Source organism: Natator depressus, chromosome 14 (genome assembly GCF_965152275.1).
Source record: "Natator depressus isolate rNatDep1 chromosome 14, rNatDep2.hap1, whole genome shotgun sequence".
Classification (NCBI taxonomy): Eukaryota; Metazoa; Chordata; order Testudines; family Cheloniidae; genus Natator; species Natator depressus.
Window position 1 is genome coordinate 46038316 of NC_134247.1, and position 17711 is coordinate 46056026.

Sequence of the window (17711 nt, forward strand, 5' to 3'; positions counted from 1 at the left end):
TGGCTTGTGGGAGAGAGTTCCGCAAGCTAACGAGGTGCTGAAGGGCGTAAGTGGGTGACCCCCAGGCGAACGGGGCTCAGAACCAAACGTGGAGAAGAGGCCTCACGTGACACGCTGCGGCCAGCCGCCCTGGGAGATAATTTGGCCCCACATCCAGCAGCTGGGAGTTCCCCAGGCCCCCGCAGGTCTGGTTTGAAGCAGCTGCCAGGATGAACGTTCGACACCCACCTCGCCCCTACTCCACCCACCCCGGGGCACGAGAGCCTCCGCCCCTGCAGGCCTGTGAGCGAGGTGCTGCCCCCTGCTGGAGGAAATTGGATCGACTGTGCGTCGGGGCCCCCTGGTGGCCGGGCTGCGGATCGAGGCATGGGGGGCTGCCCCCCCCTGAGCTGGCTGCATCGCCGCAGACAGAGACCCGAAGTACAAAAAATACCTTCTTTACTGTTAATTTCTCCAGCTCGGGGGGCCCCCCAGGTTTGGGGGTGGGGGCGGATTTACAGCGTGCGGAGGGCAGGGGTGGGGTCTACACACAGCAGGGATGGAGGGACCCGCTCCATATAAAACAGACCGACGGTGGGGTGGGGTGTCAGTGCAATCGACGGGTGTGTGTGGGGGGGCCCCCCGGCTACAAGTGCCAGGGCAAGCGGAAGGCGTGGGGGGGCAGTGGGGTACAGTGTGTCGCCTCGAAGTTCCGCAGGTGTTTCCGGGCCTGGGGGGCAGAGAAGAGGGAGGGAATCAGTGAGGGGGGGCGGGAGGGGACGCTGCCAGCCCCTGCTGTAGCCACTAGCCGGGGAGAGAACCCTGGTGTCCGGGCTGCCAGCCCCGCCTGCTCCAACCCACCAGCCCCCACTCCCCTCCCAGAGCTGGGGAGAGAACCCAGGTGTCCTAGCACCCAGCCCCCCCCCCCCCACTAACCCCCACTCCCCTCCCAGAGGCAGGGAGAGAACCCAGGCGTCCTGGCTCCTGGCCCCCCCCCCCGACCCCCGGCACTGGGAGGGGGGCTATCGGGGTCCACTCACCAGGAACAGGGCCAGCTGCCGTCGCCCCTCGGGCGTCATGTCGTCCCCTGGGGGAAGGCAAAAGGTCAAAGGTCAGGCAGAGACTGGACTCTCCCCCGGGGGCTGATTCCCCTCCAACCCCCCCGCCCCCCACAGCCCCATTGGCCGCTGCCATTCCAATTATCTGCCCCAGCCACCCCCTGGGTGGAGATCCTGCCCCCCCGCTTCCAACAAACCCCGCCCCAGCCACCCCCCCCCATGGGCCGATCCCCAGCACCCGCACTGGCTGGTTCTGAGCCCAGCAATCCTCCCCCCCCCATGCCAAGCTGATTGGCTGGAGCTGCGGCCCCGGAATCCCATTGGTCGCCCCCCGGGCCGCCCCCCACTCACCCACGCTCCAGGGGAAGTGGCCTCCGCGCTCGGCCTGGTAGGAGCTCAGCACCGACAGGCACCAGTCCTCGTCCACCTCGTAGGAGCTGTACACCGAGGCTGCGGGGAGGGGGCCGGTTAGAGCTGGGGGGCCTGGACGCCTGGGGTCTCTCCCCAGCTCCGGGAGGGGAGTGGGGTCTAGTGGTTAGAGCATTTACCTTCCTCCACAGCGCTGGAAGCTTCTAGCCATTCCCGAACGACTCGCGCCCCCTCCTCGGCCATCACCTTGGGGTACCTGGAACGGGGGGAGGAGGGTTAGACATGCAGCGTTCTGCCGGTGCCCCTCACTCCCAACCCCCAGCTCCCTGGGCTCCCGCAACTCACCGGTGCTGGAGGAGTTTCAGCAGCAGGTCATTCCCCCTGTTCGACATGATATCTTCCGGGACCCTAAAGGCACACCAAACAGGGGGCAGAGTTAAGGGTATTTTCCAGACTCTTCACTGACATGAGTTTGACAGTTCCTGCATGCTTTATATGGCACACTAGAACTCCAGAATCCACTCCCAGAAACCCACTAGACCCCACTTCCCTCCCTCAACCAGGGATGGAACCCAGGAGTCCTGGCTCCCGCCTCCTCCTCCTCCCGCTCTAACCACTAGACCCCACGTCCCTTCCTGACTTTTACTCACGTGGTTGTGATAATTTCATCCTTTGTTCTTCTGACCAGCAACACGGGCCCCTGGTATCTTGGGAGCCAAAGGAAGAGAAATAAACTGCTAAGCAAGGCCGCATGTCCGGGTGGCCTGGGTGCGGGGGAGATGGTGAATTAACACCCCCCACATCCAAGGTGAGAGACTTCACCAGTGGCAACTAGTCCCAAGGGATAGTCCAGAGGGCCAAGATCGTGGATGGGTTCAAGGGATACCGTTAACCTGCAGAACTCCCCGCCCCATGATATTGTCCTGATCAACCTGCCACTTGATACCACAGGCCAGGATTCAGGAAGAGGCTTCACTATTGGTTTTCACTGGGCTATGGAGCCAGCTGCCACAGGATACGAGTTTGGCGGGATTAGGGGAAGAAAGGATTTAGCCACTAATATGCATGAAATAACGTGGCAGGCAGTTCCACAGGTTATCAGTAAGGCCCAGAGTTTAGCAGGGCTGGGCACAGAGATCGGGCTTCAGATGGATGTTCACAACCACACCCCATTGCCCGGGGCTGGGTTTTTATGAGCCAAACGCCTGCAGAGCGCCACCCTGTGAAGCAGACACTTGTCAGGTCTCAACTTCCCCCAGCCGTCCGCGCCTCAGTTCCCCTCTTTACCTGCAAAGCTGCTCGCCGTTGTTTAAGTTCAGATATTGCCTCACCGTCCTGGTGACCAGCCCTCCTAGGACATGCAGGTTTCAGAGGAATTAGAACTCAATAACAAAATCGTTGAGAATAGAGTATTCCCTAGCCACAAACACCCAGGGGTGTTTTGTCAACACAATGCTTAATAAATAGGTTTCTAAGGAACAAGCAGCATTGAAGCTACCTAGCCAGCGATGCCCAGGCTCTGCTTCCAAACAGGTGCCATGTAGAACATTAGTTGCAACAGTGTTTTTATTTATTTATTTTTTAAAAGCTAGATTCAGCCAAGATCTTTCCCCCTAAAATTTCAACCAGGAATTAATTCAGCAGCGTTCTCCAGGCTGGATTACGCAGGAGGCCAGACCAGATAACCACAATAGTCTCTTCTGCCTCAGTTTCCAAGGTGTGAAGAGAGAGCTCAGAGGGACCTAAGGAGCTGTGGTGGGGTACCAAACGTGAGCTGCAACAGCAATAAACAGGTTCCAAAGAGTAAGAGATCAGATCAATCTAGCCGTCTGCGGCACTGATCTGCCTCCAAACAGGTGCCATATAGAACATCAGTTGCAACAGTGATATTGTACCAGCTCTCGTTAACTCGCTGCAGCGCGATACAGACAAGGAGGTCTTACACTGCGCATTTCCAGGATCTCGAAGAGCTTTGTGAAGGAGGTCAGTCCCATCATCTCCATTTTACAGATAGGGAGACTGAGTCACAGAATGGTGACGTCACCAAGCAGGCCAGGGAGAGCTGGAAATGAAATTCAGGTCCCAGAGTGCAACACACTATCCACTAGGCCACGCTACCTGGATATCAGAGTAATCTAGCCCCACATTGTGGCTGCTGTGCCACCAAGCAGGTGCAATACAGAACATCACTTGCAACAGTGACTGTATGTTGCACCTAGACTGTGAACAACAATCGTTAAGTTGAAAGCGGCTCGTCACTAATGAGCGATAACTGTAGCCAGACGCTGGGAGCTGCTGATCTGATCTCTGGCAACACAGCCAGGTCCATGCATCACTGCAGGTGCAGGATACAACACTGGTTGCAACAGGGACAGTTGTGTTAACAGTGGAATGACCCACTTTCTGCAAAAGGAGGATATTAATCCCCCGCACAAATGGCTAATGGAACCTCTCACCGGGGAGAAGCAGCTAACCCCCGCCTACCACCTGATAATGGAAGCTTCCTCCTCTTCCACAGCCAACTGGGTTTGCCCACCCTGACGGCCGCACCACATGGGATGCTCCAGAATATCAGGGCTCAGGGGGGAATTCTGAGTGGCTGGGTGGGGTCACATGACCTGCTAGGGGGTGGAAAGTGGGGGAGCTGTGAGATGGGATAGGCCGATGGGTTCTCAGGCTAGTCCATGTGTCTGAGGCAAGGGGCCAAACCACACGGGCAGAGGGGAAAGGGGTGGGTGAGGGAAAAGGGCCAAACCATGTGGGCGGCATGGAGGGGAATGGGCTGAAGCACGAGGGAAGAGCTGAACCACGAGGGGCAGAAGGGAAGGGGGTGGGTGGGGAAAAAGGCTGAACCATGGGAGCAGAAGGGAAGGGGGGTGTCGCTTACTGCAGCTCTCCGGCATGACCTTGAGCGCCAGGGGGATCAGGTCATCGAAGGAGGCGTCCAGCACCAGGGCGCTGATGTCTGGGTACGACATGGCCGCCCACGTGGCTGCAGGAGAGAGGGCAGCAGCGTGTCAGCAGCGGGGGGGTAGATCAGCCCCTCTGCCCCCCATACGCTCAACCATACACACCCACCTAGGGCAGGGCTTGGATCTGTCTCCCCCTTCCAACCCTCCCCACGTATATGGTCCCTCCCCCCTAACCTAGCCCCATAGTTCCTACCCCCCCTCTCCCCAACTCCCCCCAGTACCTGTGAAGCCCCCGATGGACCAGGCGTACACCACGATGTCCTCGGGCAGGAAGCCTAGCCGGTGGATGGCGTATTGCATCACCACGTCCATGGCGTTGGCCTCGTTCTGTGGCAGGGGGACGCCCTGCGGGGGAGAGCGGCGGGTTGGGAGCCCAGACGCCTGGGTTTTCTCCCCAGCTGTGGGAGGGGAGTGGGGCCTAGGGCGAGGCTGGGAGCCAGGACTCCTGGATTCTATCCCACCCCGGGCACCCTGGGACTCACCGTGCTGCCAGCGAAGCCGGGGTGGTTCCATCCGAGCACCGAGTAGCCAGCTGGGAGGGAGAAGCAGGGAGGGGGGTTAACATGGGGCCAAGCGCAGCATGAACAGAACCAACCGGACGGATGCCAGAGAGATCATCAGTTGCAACAATGTGTGGGGAGCTGATGGGTAGTTCCACTGCTGAGTATGGGGGGGGGGGGGGGAGAAGCACAACTCACCCCCTGGTGTCCTGGAGTTTAGGACAACCTGTGCCCCCCAAACTAGAGTGCCCTTGGGCAGATGGAAGGGTGGCGGCCCCAACCCCCCTCCCTGAATAGAAATGGGTCCTTCCCAATGAACCCCATCCCATGCAGAGAAATGGACTGGTCCAAAGAAAGGTTACCCGATTCCTGCACCCCCATTCTGCACAGTGATATGGGTTAGTCTAACCAGGACCATGCCACGGGAAAGCGGATTGGCCCAAATGGGGCTGTCCTAACCTGTCCCCCCACATCCAAAAAACTGGATGAGTCTAAAGGCCCTCCACCCCAACCCCCTATCCCAAAGTAGAGGAATGGACTAATCCAAAGGGAGACACCCCTCCCCCCCCATCCAGAGCAGGTAGATTGGTCCAAAAGCAATGACCCCCCCCCCCGCCCCATGCATAGAAGTGAACTGGTCCAAGCAGAGCTGTGCCCCACTCCTGCCAAAGGGATCGGATTCTACCAAAGTGGAAAGCGGGGGGGGGATCACCAGTGATGCCGGATCGTACCATCCAGGGGGGTGGGCAGGCAGCCGACCTCATAGAATCCAGCGTTGCCTTCGCAGCAGATCACCTGTGGGGGGTGGGGGGACAGAGGGGACCAATAAGGGTCCTGGCTGAACCCCAACTTGGGCATGTCCATGCGGCCTCCCTAAAATCAGATCCAGGATCCCCCCGCCCCAGGACCCACCCTGAATTGCTGCAGCATCGCGGGGCGGCTGCTCCCCAGCCGCCCCGCCCCAGAGGCAGCTGCATTGTGGTGGTGAGGAAGTCGTCCCTAGGTATTAAACTCCCCCACAGCTGCAGGTCCATTTCAGGCCAGTGCAGGGCGTCCGGTCACTGGCTAGGCGACTGTTCTCAAGTTGTCCCCCCCGCTGGTTGGCGGAGCCCCCCCAGCAGGGGGGATTACGAGTGCAGCGCAAAGACGGGCCCCTCCCTTGGGGTGGGTGAGTTGGCTCAGCCTGGCCAAATTTGGACCCCAGCTGGGCTCCGCGTGCCCCTTACGCACTAGGGAGGCGGCACCGGGAACGGAGCTGCTACGGAGATGGTCGGCTGGGAGACAGGAAAGCGTTACACCGAGAAAGAGGCCCCCGATCGCCCTGGCCAGTGCCAGGCAGGGGGGGGTGGGGGCGCCGATCCACCCGGCCCATGCCAAGGGCTGGCACTGCCACCAGCCAGGGGCCCAACTGCCCCGTTATTGGCTCTTTTTGCTATGAGTTACTGGCACTTTCTCCCACCAGCCGTCTCCCCGGCGCTGCCCCACCTCCTGCTCGATCCGCCCTGCTCCCAGGACGGGGTTCGCCCCTTCGCCATGGGGAGCGCCCACGCTGTGGATTTGCCCCCTCTCCCCCCGCCAGTCCCTGCTTTCCGGATCCAGATCCCCCACCCCGTAGGCGCGACCCACATGCCAGGCTTGCGGGCGCGGGATCCCAGCTGCACTGAGCCCCCTCCGCCGAGCAGAGAAACGCTCACCAGTTTCTTGCCGTGGGGCTCGGAGCTTTCCCGACGGTCCATGAACATCGTGTCAATCTCGTTGCCATCACAGGCTAACAGCTTGGCTCGTTTCCCGTTGTACTGGGCCGCCGGGGGAGAGAGTGGAGCGGGGTTAAACCAGAAAGTCAGGATTCCTGGGTTCTCTCCCTGGCTCTGGGAGGGGTGCGGGGGAGGGGCTGGGAGCCAGGATTCCTGGGTTCTCTCCCCAGCGCTGGGAGGGGAGCGGGGGCTAGTGGGTTAGAGCGGGGGCAGGGCTGGGAGCCAGGACTCCTGGGTTCTCTCCCTGGCTGCACCCTGTGCCTCTTGGACTCACCTCCTCCACCAGGCGGGCCTGGCCCTGCAGGAGCATGGGCATGACGGCTTTCTGCAGCAGGTAGACGGAGCCGGGATACAGCATCCTCCGCCCAAACGTGTGCGCCACCATGTAGCTGGGGGGGCAGAGGGAGGTGGGAGGTGGGGACGAAGCCATCCCCCAGCCCCTCCCTCGGAAGGGAATTTCCCCCCCCCCGCCCCCAGGAGATCCTCCTCCCCCGCCCCCCACCACCCAGGAGATCCATTTATGGTCAGGGATGAATATCCCACTCCCTCCCCAGCCAATCAGCATCCAGGATCCACAGATCCAATGGCCTGAAAGTCCCGTGTCCCACTTACCCACAGCCAATAAGCAGCAAGGGGCACTCCAGCCAATCAGAAGGCAGGATTCCACCCCCTCCCTCAACATCCCAAAGCCAGTTGAAGGGGTGGCAACCAGAAGCCACCGAGCTGCACCGCCAGCCAATCGGCAGCCAGGATCCCCTCCCAGAATTCCAAGCCCCGCTCACCAGCCCTCAGCCAATCAGCATCCTTCCCGCTCAGCATTCCAGAACCACCGGGGCCCGCTCAGCCCCGCAGCCAATCAGCAGACAGGATCCCTCCATCAACCTTCCAAAGCCAGCTCCCCTTCCACCGACTGACCAATCAGCATCCAGGAGGCGCTCCCAATGTTCCAGTTCCTGCCCCACCCCACCCGCATCAAGGAGTCCTCTCCCCCCTCATCATCTCCCATGATGCCCTGGTGTTGACCCCATGACTCCCATAAATGCCTTCGGTCTCCCCAGCTTCCAGGAACCCCTCCAAGCACTCTGCTCCCTCCTTCCAGCCAACAGGAACCCAGGATCCTGCTAAGCCCCTCCCCCGCGTGCCAGGGGGCGGAGCCTACCTGGCGATCTGGCAGGGCAGCTTCTTGATGGCGTGGAGGAAGCCGTTGGCCACGCTCCGGTGTTTGGGCTCCGGCCGCAGCAGCGAGATGCCCCGGGAGTCCGACCTGCGGGGCAGCAAACAAGGGGCTTACAGCTGCGGGGGCTGGGAGCCAGGACTCCTGGGTTCTCTACCTGGCTCTGGGAGGGGAGTGGGGACTCGTGGTTGGGGGGGGAGGGGGGGAATGGGAGCCGGGACTCCTGGGTTCTCTCCCCGCACCCACCGGCTAGAGGCCTCGTCCCAGCGGAAGTCCACGGGCCAGCTCCTGAAGTCGAAGTTGTAGCTGGCGAGTTTCTTCTGCAGCAGGGAGAGAGAGAGAAAGGAAGGAGGGTCAGAGTGACCGAGGGGTGTGCCGAGGCTCCCCCCGTCCCCGGCTGGAATGGGTCATTCCATCCAGCCCCCCACTCCCCAAGGCAGAGTGAGCAGCATGTCGGCACCCCCTGCTGGCCGGGGGCTGCTATGGCAGGTGAGCTCAACCCCAGGGTGGAGAGAGAGGCCACGCGGGGAACCGAGCCCCATGGGAAGAACAGCACGGAGGGGCCGGGCCCATCAGGGATCCTGGGAAATGGGGGGGGACCGGGGGAAGCCACAGGCACCATGGGAGACTGGGAATGGCACCGGGGGGTGCGGCGGCCATCATGGGAGATACAGGCAGGGCTGGCCCCTGAGCATTCTGGGAGACCATGGGGGGAAGCGGAGGCAGAAAAGCATCATGGGGGAAGGGTTGCCAGGAGGGGACTGCAGGGCGTCCTGGAAGTTGGGTGGGATTGAGCCACAGAGGATCATGGGAGACAGCCCCCTCGGAGGAGGGCTGCATTGTTTCCCCCCTGTCGTAGGGAGCGGTCGGGGTTCCCCCCACCCCCTTCACCTTGATTTCTGGGGTGCCAATGCGGTGGCTATCTTCCAGAATGGTGATGAACTGGATGTACTGGGGGTTGGTCCAGCGCCCAATGCCTGCGACAGAGACTCGGAGTTAAAGACGTCTGGCATATCCAGAGAGAGAACCCAGGAGTCCTGGCTCCCCCCCCCCCCCCCAGCCCTAACCACTAGCCCCCACTCCCCTCTCAGAGCAGGGAGAGAACCCAGGAGTCCTGGCTCCCAGCTCCCCCACTCTAACCCCCACCCCTACTCCTCACCTCTCAGGCAGGCGACCCCGGCCAAAAGGAGCAGCATGGTCCCAGCGTAGTGCGAGAAAGGAACCACCTTCGACATGGTCAGGTATCCTGCGGGGGGTTGAAAGGCAGGTGTCCATTAGCCAGGGTTCAGCAGGCACCCAAGCTGCGCCCCCAGGGAGGGGTCAACCTGGAGTGATGCAGCCACCTATGGGGTGGGGCAGCTGGGGAACAGCTGCACATAATGCTGCACAGGAATGGCTCGCCCAGCACTGAGATGCAACCACCTCTGGGGTGGGGCAGCTGGGGAACAGCCGCATGTAACGCTGCACTGAGATGGCTCACTTGGCATGAGATGCAGCCAGCTATGGGGCGGGGTCTGGCAGTAGCCCAACGACACCATTACATTTTGGGACAGGAAGTGAAGGGGAAATCGCAGCTATGAAGATAGCTGCAGGGCGGGACGTTTAAGGCAGGCAGAATTGGGAATTGAGCAAGGGCCAGAGGAGAGCGCCCTCTGCTGACCCCCCCCAGTCCAACTCCCAGCAGCAAAGCTCCCCCTAGCACTGCCCTGGGGCCAGCCCTGACCACCGGGGAGAGCGCCCCCTGCTGACAGGGCAACGCAGCACCCCCTACCTTTTCGGTACAAATAGAACATAGCCAGGGGAGAAGTGTAATAGGAAATAGACCAGAGAACCGACGCCTGCAAGGAACAGAAGAGAGGGTCAGTAGGATGATACAGCCACCAAAACCCACCCCCAGGAGGCCTGGGTTCTATCCTGGCTCTGGAAGGTGTGTGGGGCGTAGTGGTTAGAGCAGGGGGGGTTGGGAGCCAGGACTCCTGGGTTCTATCCCAGTTGTTGTAGGGAGCGGGGTCTGGGGTTCACTGCAGGGCGGGGATTGCAGGCTGCCACAGGGCTGGAGTATCTAACCGAGCCAGGGCCCCTGGGACAGGATTAGAGACAAACATGTTTTCATTGCATGGAGTGAGTCATTGCTTCCCTCTGGGGCAGGTTATGGAGGGGTGAGAGGAGCTGGGCAGTGGGGTCTAATGGTTACAGCAGGGGCTGGGAGCCAGGACGCCTTTGTTCCACTGAATGACCCAGCCCGGAAGGTGCAGGGGGACTCACCAAGGCCAGGATGCTGTCAGCATGTTTCTCCAGCGTCCGCGGCTGGTAGTACGACTCCTGGCAGGAGAGACCCCACGTCATTTTGAGCCCCTGGGGGTTCACGGGACCAGCAGGGTGTGGGAAACTCTGGGAGTTAAGCCTCCAAGTTAGATGGCGGCAAACCCAGACGGATCCCCATCCTGCCACCAAGGAGCCAACAGGGTGTTATGAGTTGGGAGGGAGAGGGGGCATGCATCATAGGGCTGGAATCAATGTGGGGCCCATGGGGGCGAGAGAGACAGCGATACCATGCCAAACTGGACCACACATCAAAGGACCAGTCGGCCATTTTGCTGAGGTCACATGGGGGGTCATACCAACCCAATGCCTCCTGAGCGACAAGACGGCGGCCATACTGGAGACATGCCAACATGACGGCTCACGGAGGGGAAAGCAGCTGCCATTTTAGAGTAACGCCAACCTGGCACTGCGGAGGTTGGGGGGGGGGGGGGTGTCAGCCATTTTGGTGACGCCACCCTGGAACTGGGCCAACCTCGTGCCTCTGCGGTGGACATCAAGCAGCCATTTTGGTGACGCCATTTTGCAGTCAGGCCAACTTGGCACCTCAGGGATGGGGCCATGGCAGCCATTTTGTTTACATCGCATGGGTGTCACACCAAAACGGCACCTCTGGGGGATGGCGTCATGGCAGCCATGCCACACACAGGAGTCACGCCAACCTGGCGCCTCTGGGGGATGGCGTCATGGTGGCCATTTTGGCCGTGCCACACACAAGAGTCACGGCAACCTGGCGCCTCTGTGGGATGGCGTCATGGCAACAGGGTGAGACTGGGAACCAAGGTTTGGGGGATAGTAATGTCTGGGGGGCTGGGAGATCCCCTTTTCACTATCTGATATGGTAAGATGCCCCCTTGGTCCTCTCCTCCCGTCCCCCCATTTCCTACAATAGTCTGTCCCAGGTGGATATTAATACACTAAGGCATGGAAGAGATCATGCCGGATAATGGGGGGAACTGGATTTCTTCAAGGACTGCACACAGTGGACTGACCCATTGGGATATCAATGCACTAGGGCCTAGGAGAGACCATGTACACCCATGTCCCCTGCCACCTTCCTACTGAGTGGTCTCTCCTGAGCGAGTGAGAGCATCATTATCTCAAAGGCTAGGAGCTACCATATATCAGGTGCAAGAGAGTCGCACCCCCGTCCTACAATGGTTTCTCCAAGGGAGTACCAATAGCCATGGGGCTTGGACGATACCATTGGATAATGGGGGGGGGAAGGTCCAACTCTTTGTGACCCCCCCAATTTCCTACAATGGTCTCCCCCAAAAGGGGGTGCCGATCAATACCATACTGGATCATGGAAAAGGAAAGGGGTTCAGCTCACCCCCCTCCATTTGCTACAATGGTCTCTCCCAAGGTAGGGGTATCATTCCCCTGGGGATCCCATACCGGATAACGGGGAGCAGCCCAGAAGACCAACCCCCTCTCATGTTCTATTATGGTATCGACCAGAGGGGTATCAAGGTCCTAGGGCTCAGAAGATTATATGATGGGCAATGGCGAGCTGCCCCTCTTCCCTGCCATGGTCTTGCCCAAGTCCCCATAGGGATAACGGGAGCCCGGGCGATACCATTGCCTCCCGTGGGGGAGGAGGCGGACTCACCCAAGAACCATCCTGGGCCCCCTCGGCTGCCTCGTCCCCGTCCCCGGAGGGCCTGGCCGGCCCCCGGTCCCGATAGACCCGGTAGAGCCGCGGCCCCAACACACAGCTCAACAGCTTCGCCATCTTGTCCCGGACCAAAGCCGGGGGCCGGGTAGGACGGGGGGGAGGGGAAAAGGAGCACCTCTTCCGGGTTCCCTACAGGAGTCCGGGTTGGACAGACTTAACCAGAGGATTTCAGAACGCTTCCCCCTTCCTTCTGGGAGACGGCTCTTAAAGGGCCAAGCCGCCGTTTTTTCGTCCCCACACCCTGCTCTTAAAGGGCCAGGCGTCCATTTTCCCCTCCCCTTCCCCCCCCTCAAATTTAGTCCTGTGGTGGGGGACGAAAGGGGGTGTTGCCATGACTACGGCCTGGGTCGCACCAGCCTGGCACTTCCAGGGTGCGGATGCGGCGGCCATGTTGGGAGTAATGCCAACTGGGCAGCCATTGGGTGCCAGCATAGTGGGGCGGGGGTCACGCCAACTGGGTGGGGGCCTGGCAGCCATTTTGGAGGTGGCATCAAGTGGCCGCTGGGGTGGGGACACGGAGGCCATTCTAGAGCGGCTGTATCGGTCTCAGGCCAACTTGGCGGCTCTGAGTAGGGGGGGTGCGGTGGCCATGTTGGTATCGCCATCTTGGAGCTATGCCAACTTGGCGTCTCTGGGATGTGGCGGCCATCTTGGTATCGCCACACTGGAGCTATGCCAATTTGGCGTTTCTGGGATGTGGCGGCCATCTTGGTATCGCCACACTGGAGCTATGCCAAGATGGCGTCTCTGGGATGTGGCGGCCATCTTGGTATCACCATCTTGGGGTTCCGCCAAGTTAGTTTTTCTGGGATGCGTCGGCCACTACAGGGCCCCTGCCAACTCGGCGTCTCTTCGGTGGGGATGTGGGCGGCCATGTTGGTGTCACCATATTGGAGCTAAGCCAGGTTGGCGTCTCTGGGATGCGGAGGCCATGTTGATGTTGCCCTGTTGGGCTCATGCCCACTCAAGAGCTTCGGGTTCAGGATGTGGTGATCATCTTGGTGCCGCCAGGCAGAAATCTCTGGAACGTGGCAGCCATTTCGGTGGCACCACATTGAAGTCACACCAATTTTCTAGCTCCAAAGAAGGATCACGGTGGACATTTTGCCGTGCTGACGTGCGACTGTCTCTGGGGTGGGGCAGCTGTTTATACAGGGATTCCCTCCCCCGGTGCTGAGATGCAGCCACCTCTGGGGTGGTTCACACCAGTGCTCTTCCCCTGCCTCTCTCACCCCCTTCCCTCTCCTCCGCTGCTGCTGTGCCTCCCTGATAAGCCAGCCACCAAACCCCTAAGTCACTCCGGAGACAGCTACGTCCGGCTCTGTTTCGGTCCCTTCCTCCTTGGTCTTGGAGACAGAGCCCCTAGGTGGTGCCCCACAGAAGGACCTTGGCGTTCAGGGCATCATGACCCCCACCTTGATCTTACTCGTTCTCCAGCTGCGATTCACCAGAGAGGAAGGTAAAAACCTGCTTTTCATTGTCCACCCCAGCGGCGGCTGCATGGTAGTGCCGGGTGAGGGGTCCCTGTATAAACAGCCGCCCCACCCCAGAGGCGGCTGCATGTTAGTGCCGGGTGAGGGGTCTGTATAAACAGCCACCCCACCCCAGAGGCGGCTGCATGTTAGTGCCGGGTGAGGGGTCCCTGTATAAACAGCCGCCCCACCCCAGCGGTGGCTGCATGTTAGTGCCGGGTGAGGGGTCCCTGTATAAACAGCCACCCCACCCCAGAGGTGGCTGCATGTTAGTGCCAGGTGAGGGGTCATTGTATAAACAGCCGCCCCACCCCAGAGGTGGCTGCGTCTCAGTGACAGGAAATCTAACCCCTGTGACTCCCCCTCTCCCGCAGATGCCTACGTCCAGAAGGGGCAGGACCGGGAGCTCCCTTGCAGCCGGGACGACTCTTTCTCGGGCACGGAAGAGTTGACGTGGTCCTACAACGCCCGTGTCACTGGCACCCCGGCGGTGCTGTTATTCCGGGGCGTGGCGACTCAGGCCCTGAAGAAGGAGGCGGGGGCCTGGGAGCGGCTCTCCGTGCTCCCCAACCACTCCCTGTTCCTGCGGGGGGCCGAGGACGGGGACACGGGGACCTACTGGTGTTCGGTGCAAAGAGCCACCCGCAGCACCTACCACTTGAATGTTGTCACAGGTGGGTCGCGGCCGGCGCCCCCTAGAGGGGACAGGCCCCGTGCCCCATTCCCCGCCCCCCTGAGCCAGCCAGTCCCTGCCCTGGGGCTGGGTTGGGGCTGGTGCCCCCTAGAGGGGACAGGTCCCGTGTCCCATTCCCTGCCCCCCTGAGCCAGCCAGTCCCTGCCCTGGGGCCGGGCGGGAGCTGGTGCCCCCTAGAGGAGACAGGTCCCGTGCCCCATTCCCTGCCCCCCTGAGCCAGCCAGTCCCCTCCCTGGGGCCGGATTGGGGTTGGCGCCCCCTAGAGGGGCCAGGACCCCTGCCCCATTCCCTGCCCCCCTGAGCCAGCCAGTCCCCTCCCTGGGGCCGGATTGGGGTTGGCGCCCCCTAGAGGGGGCAGGGCCCGTGCCCCATTCCCTGCCCCCCTGAGCCAGCCAGTCCCCTCCCTGGGGCCGGATTGGGGTTGGCGCCCCCTAGAGGGGGCAGGGCCCGTGCCCCATTCCCTGCCCCCCTGAGCCAGCCAGTCTCTGCCCTGGGGCCGGGCGGGAGCTGGTGCCCCCTAGAGGAGACAGGTCCCGTGCCCCATTCCCTGCCCCCCTGAGCCAGCCAGTCCCCTCCCTGGGGCCAGATTGGCGTTGGCGCCCCCTAGAGGGGCCAGGACCCCTGCCCCATTCCCTGCCCCTCTGAGCCAACCAGTCCCCTCCCTGGGGCCAGATTGGGGTTGGCGCCCCCTGGAGGGGGCAGGGCCCGTGCCCCATTGCCCACCTGTCCCCTGCAGGGACCCATACGGTGCTGCCGACCGGCCACGCCAACATGACCTGCCACCAGTTCTCCTGCGCGATCACGGACCGGCAGGCGCTGCCGGCGGTGACATGGAGGGTCGACGGGCAGCGGGTGCAGGATGCCGACGGGCAGGACCGGCACCGCGTCTTCTCGGGCTCGCGGGCGTCGCTGCTCCAGGCCTGCTGGAAGAGGAGTGACAAGGGGGCCAGGAGGCAGAAAAGCCGGGTCAGGTGTGAGCTGAAGGGCACTTGGGTCAACTTCAACCTCACCGGTACGGACAGGGTCAGGATGCCGGGGTTCTCTGGGCAAGGAGTGTGGGAGAGGGGGTCTAGTGGTTAGAGCAGGGGTGCTGGGAGCCAGGACTCCTGGGTTCTCTCCCCAGCTCCGGGAGGGGAGTGGGGTCTCGTGGTTAGAGAGGGGGGCCTGGGAGCCAGGACTCCTGGGTTCTCTCCCCAGCTCTGGGAGGGGAGTGAGGGCTAGTGGTTAGAGCGGGGGGGGGGGCGGCGCTGGGAGCCAGGACTCCTGGGTTCTCTCCCCAGCTCCGGGAGGGGAGTGGGGTCTCGTGGTTAGAGAGGGGGGCCTGGGAGCCAGGACCACTGGGTTCTGTTCCTCACTCACCCCTTGTGTTTTCCCCGGGCGATGGGAGCAGTGAAGGAGCCCCCCGCCCCCAATGTGAGGGGACCCACCTGTAGCTCTGCCTTGATCCCCCTGGCTGTGTGCGCAGCGCTGGAGTTCCTCCTCCTCCTCACCTTGGGGGCGGCGCTGTGGAGGTGGGGGCGGCCGGACCGGAGGTAAGTACTGGTGGGGGGATGGGGGTGGGGTCTGGTGCGTTAGAGCAGGGGGGCTGGGAGCCAGGACTCCTGGGTTCTCTCCCGGGCTCTGGGAGAGGAGTGGGGTCCAGCGGTTAGAGCGGGGGGGGGGGGGCTGGGAGCCAGGACACCTGGGTCCCATCGCTGAGGCTCAGAAGGGACGCCCCCTGCTCACTCGTACCCCAATTCCCTCTCTGCAGGTCACACCTGGGCGACCTTCCCACGCACACCCAGCCAGGTAGGTGCCCCGCTGCAGATCTGGGGGGCCCGCTGGGGTTAGGGGCAGCAGCCAGCCTTCACCCCTTCCCTATTGTGGGGTGGGAGGCAGGGCTGTGTCCGGTGCCTTCACTCAGGGACCTGGGGGGGCAGGGATTTCTCCCCCGCTCGGGAGCTCCCATCGGTTCTCATGCGGTTTCTCTCCTGTCTCTTATTCCAGATCCTCCCGGTCCCAAATCTCCAGCGCAGCTGTATGAGAACGTGGGGCTGGGATGCGCAGGTGTGGAGACGGCGCCCCTAGAGGGGACAGGCCCCTGCCCCATTCCCCACCCCCCTGAGCCAGCCAGTCCCCGGCCTGGGGCCGGATGGGAGCCGGCGCCCCCTAGAGGGGACAGGTCCCTTCACCATTCCCCGCCCCCCTGAGCCAGCCCGTCCCCCCCTGGGGCCGGAGGGGAGCTGGCGCCCCCTAGAGGGGACAGGCCCCTGCCCCATTCCCCGCCCCCCTGAGCCAGCCAGTCCCCGCCCTGGGGCAGGGTGGGAGCCAGTGCCCCCTAGAGGGGACAGGTCCTGTGCCCCATTCCCTGCCCCCCTGAGCCAGCCAGTCCCCGGCCTGGGGCCGGATGGGAGCCGGCGCCCCCTAGAGGGGACAGGTCCCTTCCCCATTCCCCGACCCCCTGAGCCAGCCGGTCCCCGGCCTGGGGCCGGATGGGAGCCGGCGCCCCCTAGAGGGGACAGGCCCCTGCCCCATTCCCCGCCCCCCTGAGCCAGCCAGTCCCCGCCCTGGGGCCGGGTGGGAGCCGGCGCCCCCTAGAGGGGACAGGCCCCATGCCCCGTTCCCTGCCCCCCTGAGCCAGCCAGTCCCGCCCTGGGGCCGGGTGGGAGCCGGCGCCCCCTAGAGGGGACAGGTCCCTGCCCCTTTCCCCGCCCCCCTGAGCCAGCCAGTCCCCGGCCTGGGGCCGGATGGGAGCTGGCGCCCCCTAGAGGGGACAGACCCCTGCCCCATTACCCGCCCCCCCGCCAGCCCCATTTCTGGGGTGACTGTGGGCTCCTGTCATCCTAGCAGGGGGTGCTGATCCTGCCCAGCTGTGATGGCTCCGTCGGCCCCTGTGGAGCGACCGCCGCCCCTCGAGCCCTGTGTCGGGGTCCAGGCGGGGCCAAGCTGCGTGTCAATACCCAGTGCCCCCCGCAGGGCAGGGTCGGGGGCTCCCCGAGGCCACGAGGGGCTTTCCAAGGGGAAGAGCTGGAAGAGGAACCCAGGCGTCCGGCCCCCCGCCTTCTCCGCCCATGGGGGCTGCGGTGACAGATTGTGACTGGGCGAGGGTAGGGGGGTGTTTGGAGCTGGGAATAAAGGAGAACAGAGCAGAGTCTGTGACGGGAGTGTGGGGCTGAGAGTGGGGACACTGAGAGAGAGAACACACAACCGCACACCCCGAACCACAACCGCACACACCGAACCAGACACAATCGCAAATGCACACACACAACCACACGCACGCACACTCCCTACCAAAACCACATGCACACCCCCCCAGCCACAACCGCACGCACAGACTCAGACACAGTCACAGACACACACAACCGTGCACACACACAGAAAACCAGACACAGTAACACAATCAATCACACACACACACACAGAAATGCAGATATACACAATAAAACAACCCCCCACTCACCTATAACTGCGCAGCGAAACCCACACAGAAACCCAGCTCTACACAACACAATTCCACGCACACTTACACAGCTACGCCCAATCACACACACACAAAACCCCACCCGCACACGCGGCAACACAACACAACCGCACCGTGCCCTGCCCCGCACGCACACCCTGTGCACACGCACACACACACACACACACACACACACACACACCACTGCACTGCGCCCTGCCCCACACGCTCCCCAAGGAGGCAGAGGGGCGGGAGGGAGGGAGGAACAAAGTCACAGCCGCCGGGCGATCAGAGCTG

At 62.4% G+C, this 17711-nt stretch overlaps 2 protein-coding genes across 2 annotated transcripts; one reads left to right on the forward strand and one right to left on the reverse strand.

Moving 5' to 3' along the window:
- Positions 1–483: 483 nt before the first annotated feature.
- ABHD16A (abhydrolase domain containing 16A, phospholipase) lies at positions 484–11886 on the reverse strand. Its single transcript, XM_074970784.1, has 20 exons — positions 11741–11886; positions 10072–10128; positions 9578–9644; positions 8966–9052; positions 8698–8783; positions 8053–8126; positions 7792–7896; positions 6907–7021; positions 6573–6674; positions 5610–5673; positions 4861–4910; positions 4600–4723; positions 4294–4398; positions 2694–2757; positions 2057–2113; positions 1752–1814; positions 1586–1662; positions 1389–1487; positions 1020–1066; positions 484–709 (listed from the first exon to the last, which is right to left on the reverse strand). The coding sequence occupies exons 1-20, from the start codon at positions 11861–11863 to the stop codon at positions 626–628; spliced, it is 1650 nt and encodes a 549-aa protein (XP_074826885.1). The 5' UTR covers positions 11864–11886; the 3' UTR covers positions 484–625.
- Positions 11820–16971, forward strand: LY6G6F (lymphocyte antigen 6 family member G6F). Its single transcript, XM_074970785.1, has 8 exons — positions 11820–11891; positions 13085–13265; positions 13653–13952; positions 14709–14984; positions 15363–15504; positions 15723–15760; positions 15959–16018; positions 16799–16971. Exons 2-8 carry the CDS (start codon positions 13211–13213, stop codon positions 16825–16827), a joined length of 900 nt encoding a protein of 299 aa, XP_074826886.1. The 5' UTR covers positions 11820–11891; positions 13085–13210; the 3' UTR covers positions 16828–16971.
- Positions 16972–17711: the final 740 nt, after the last annotated feature.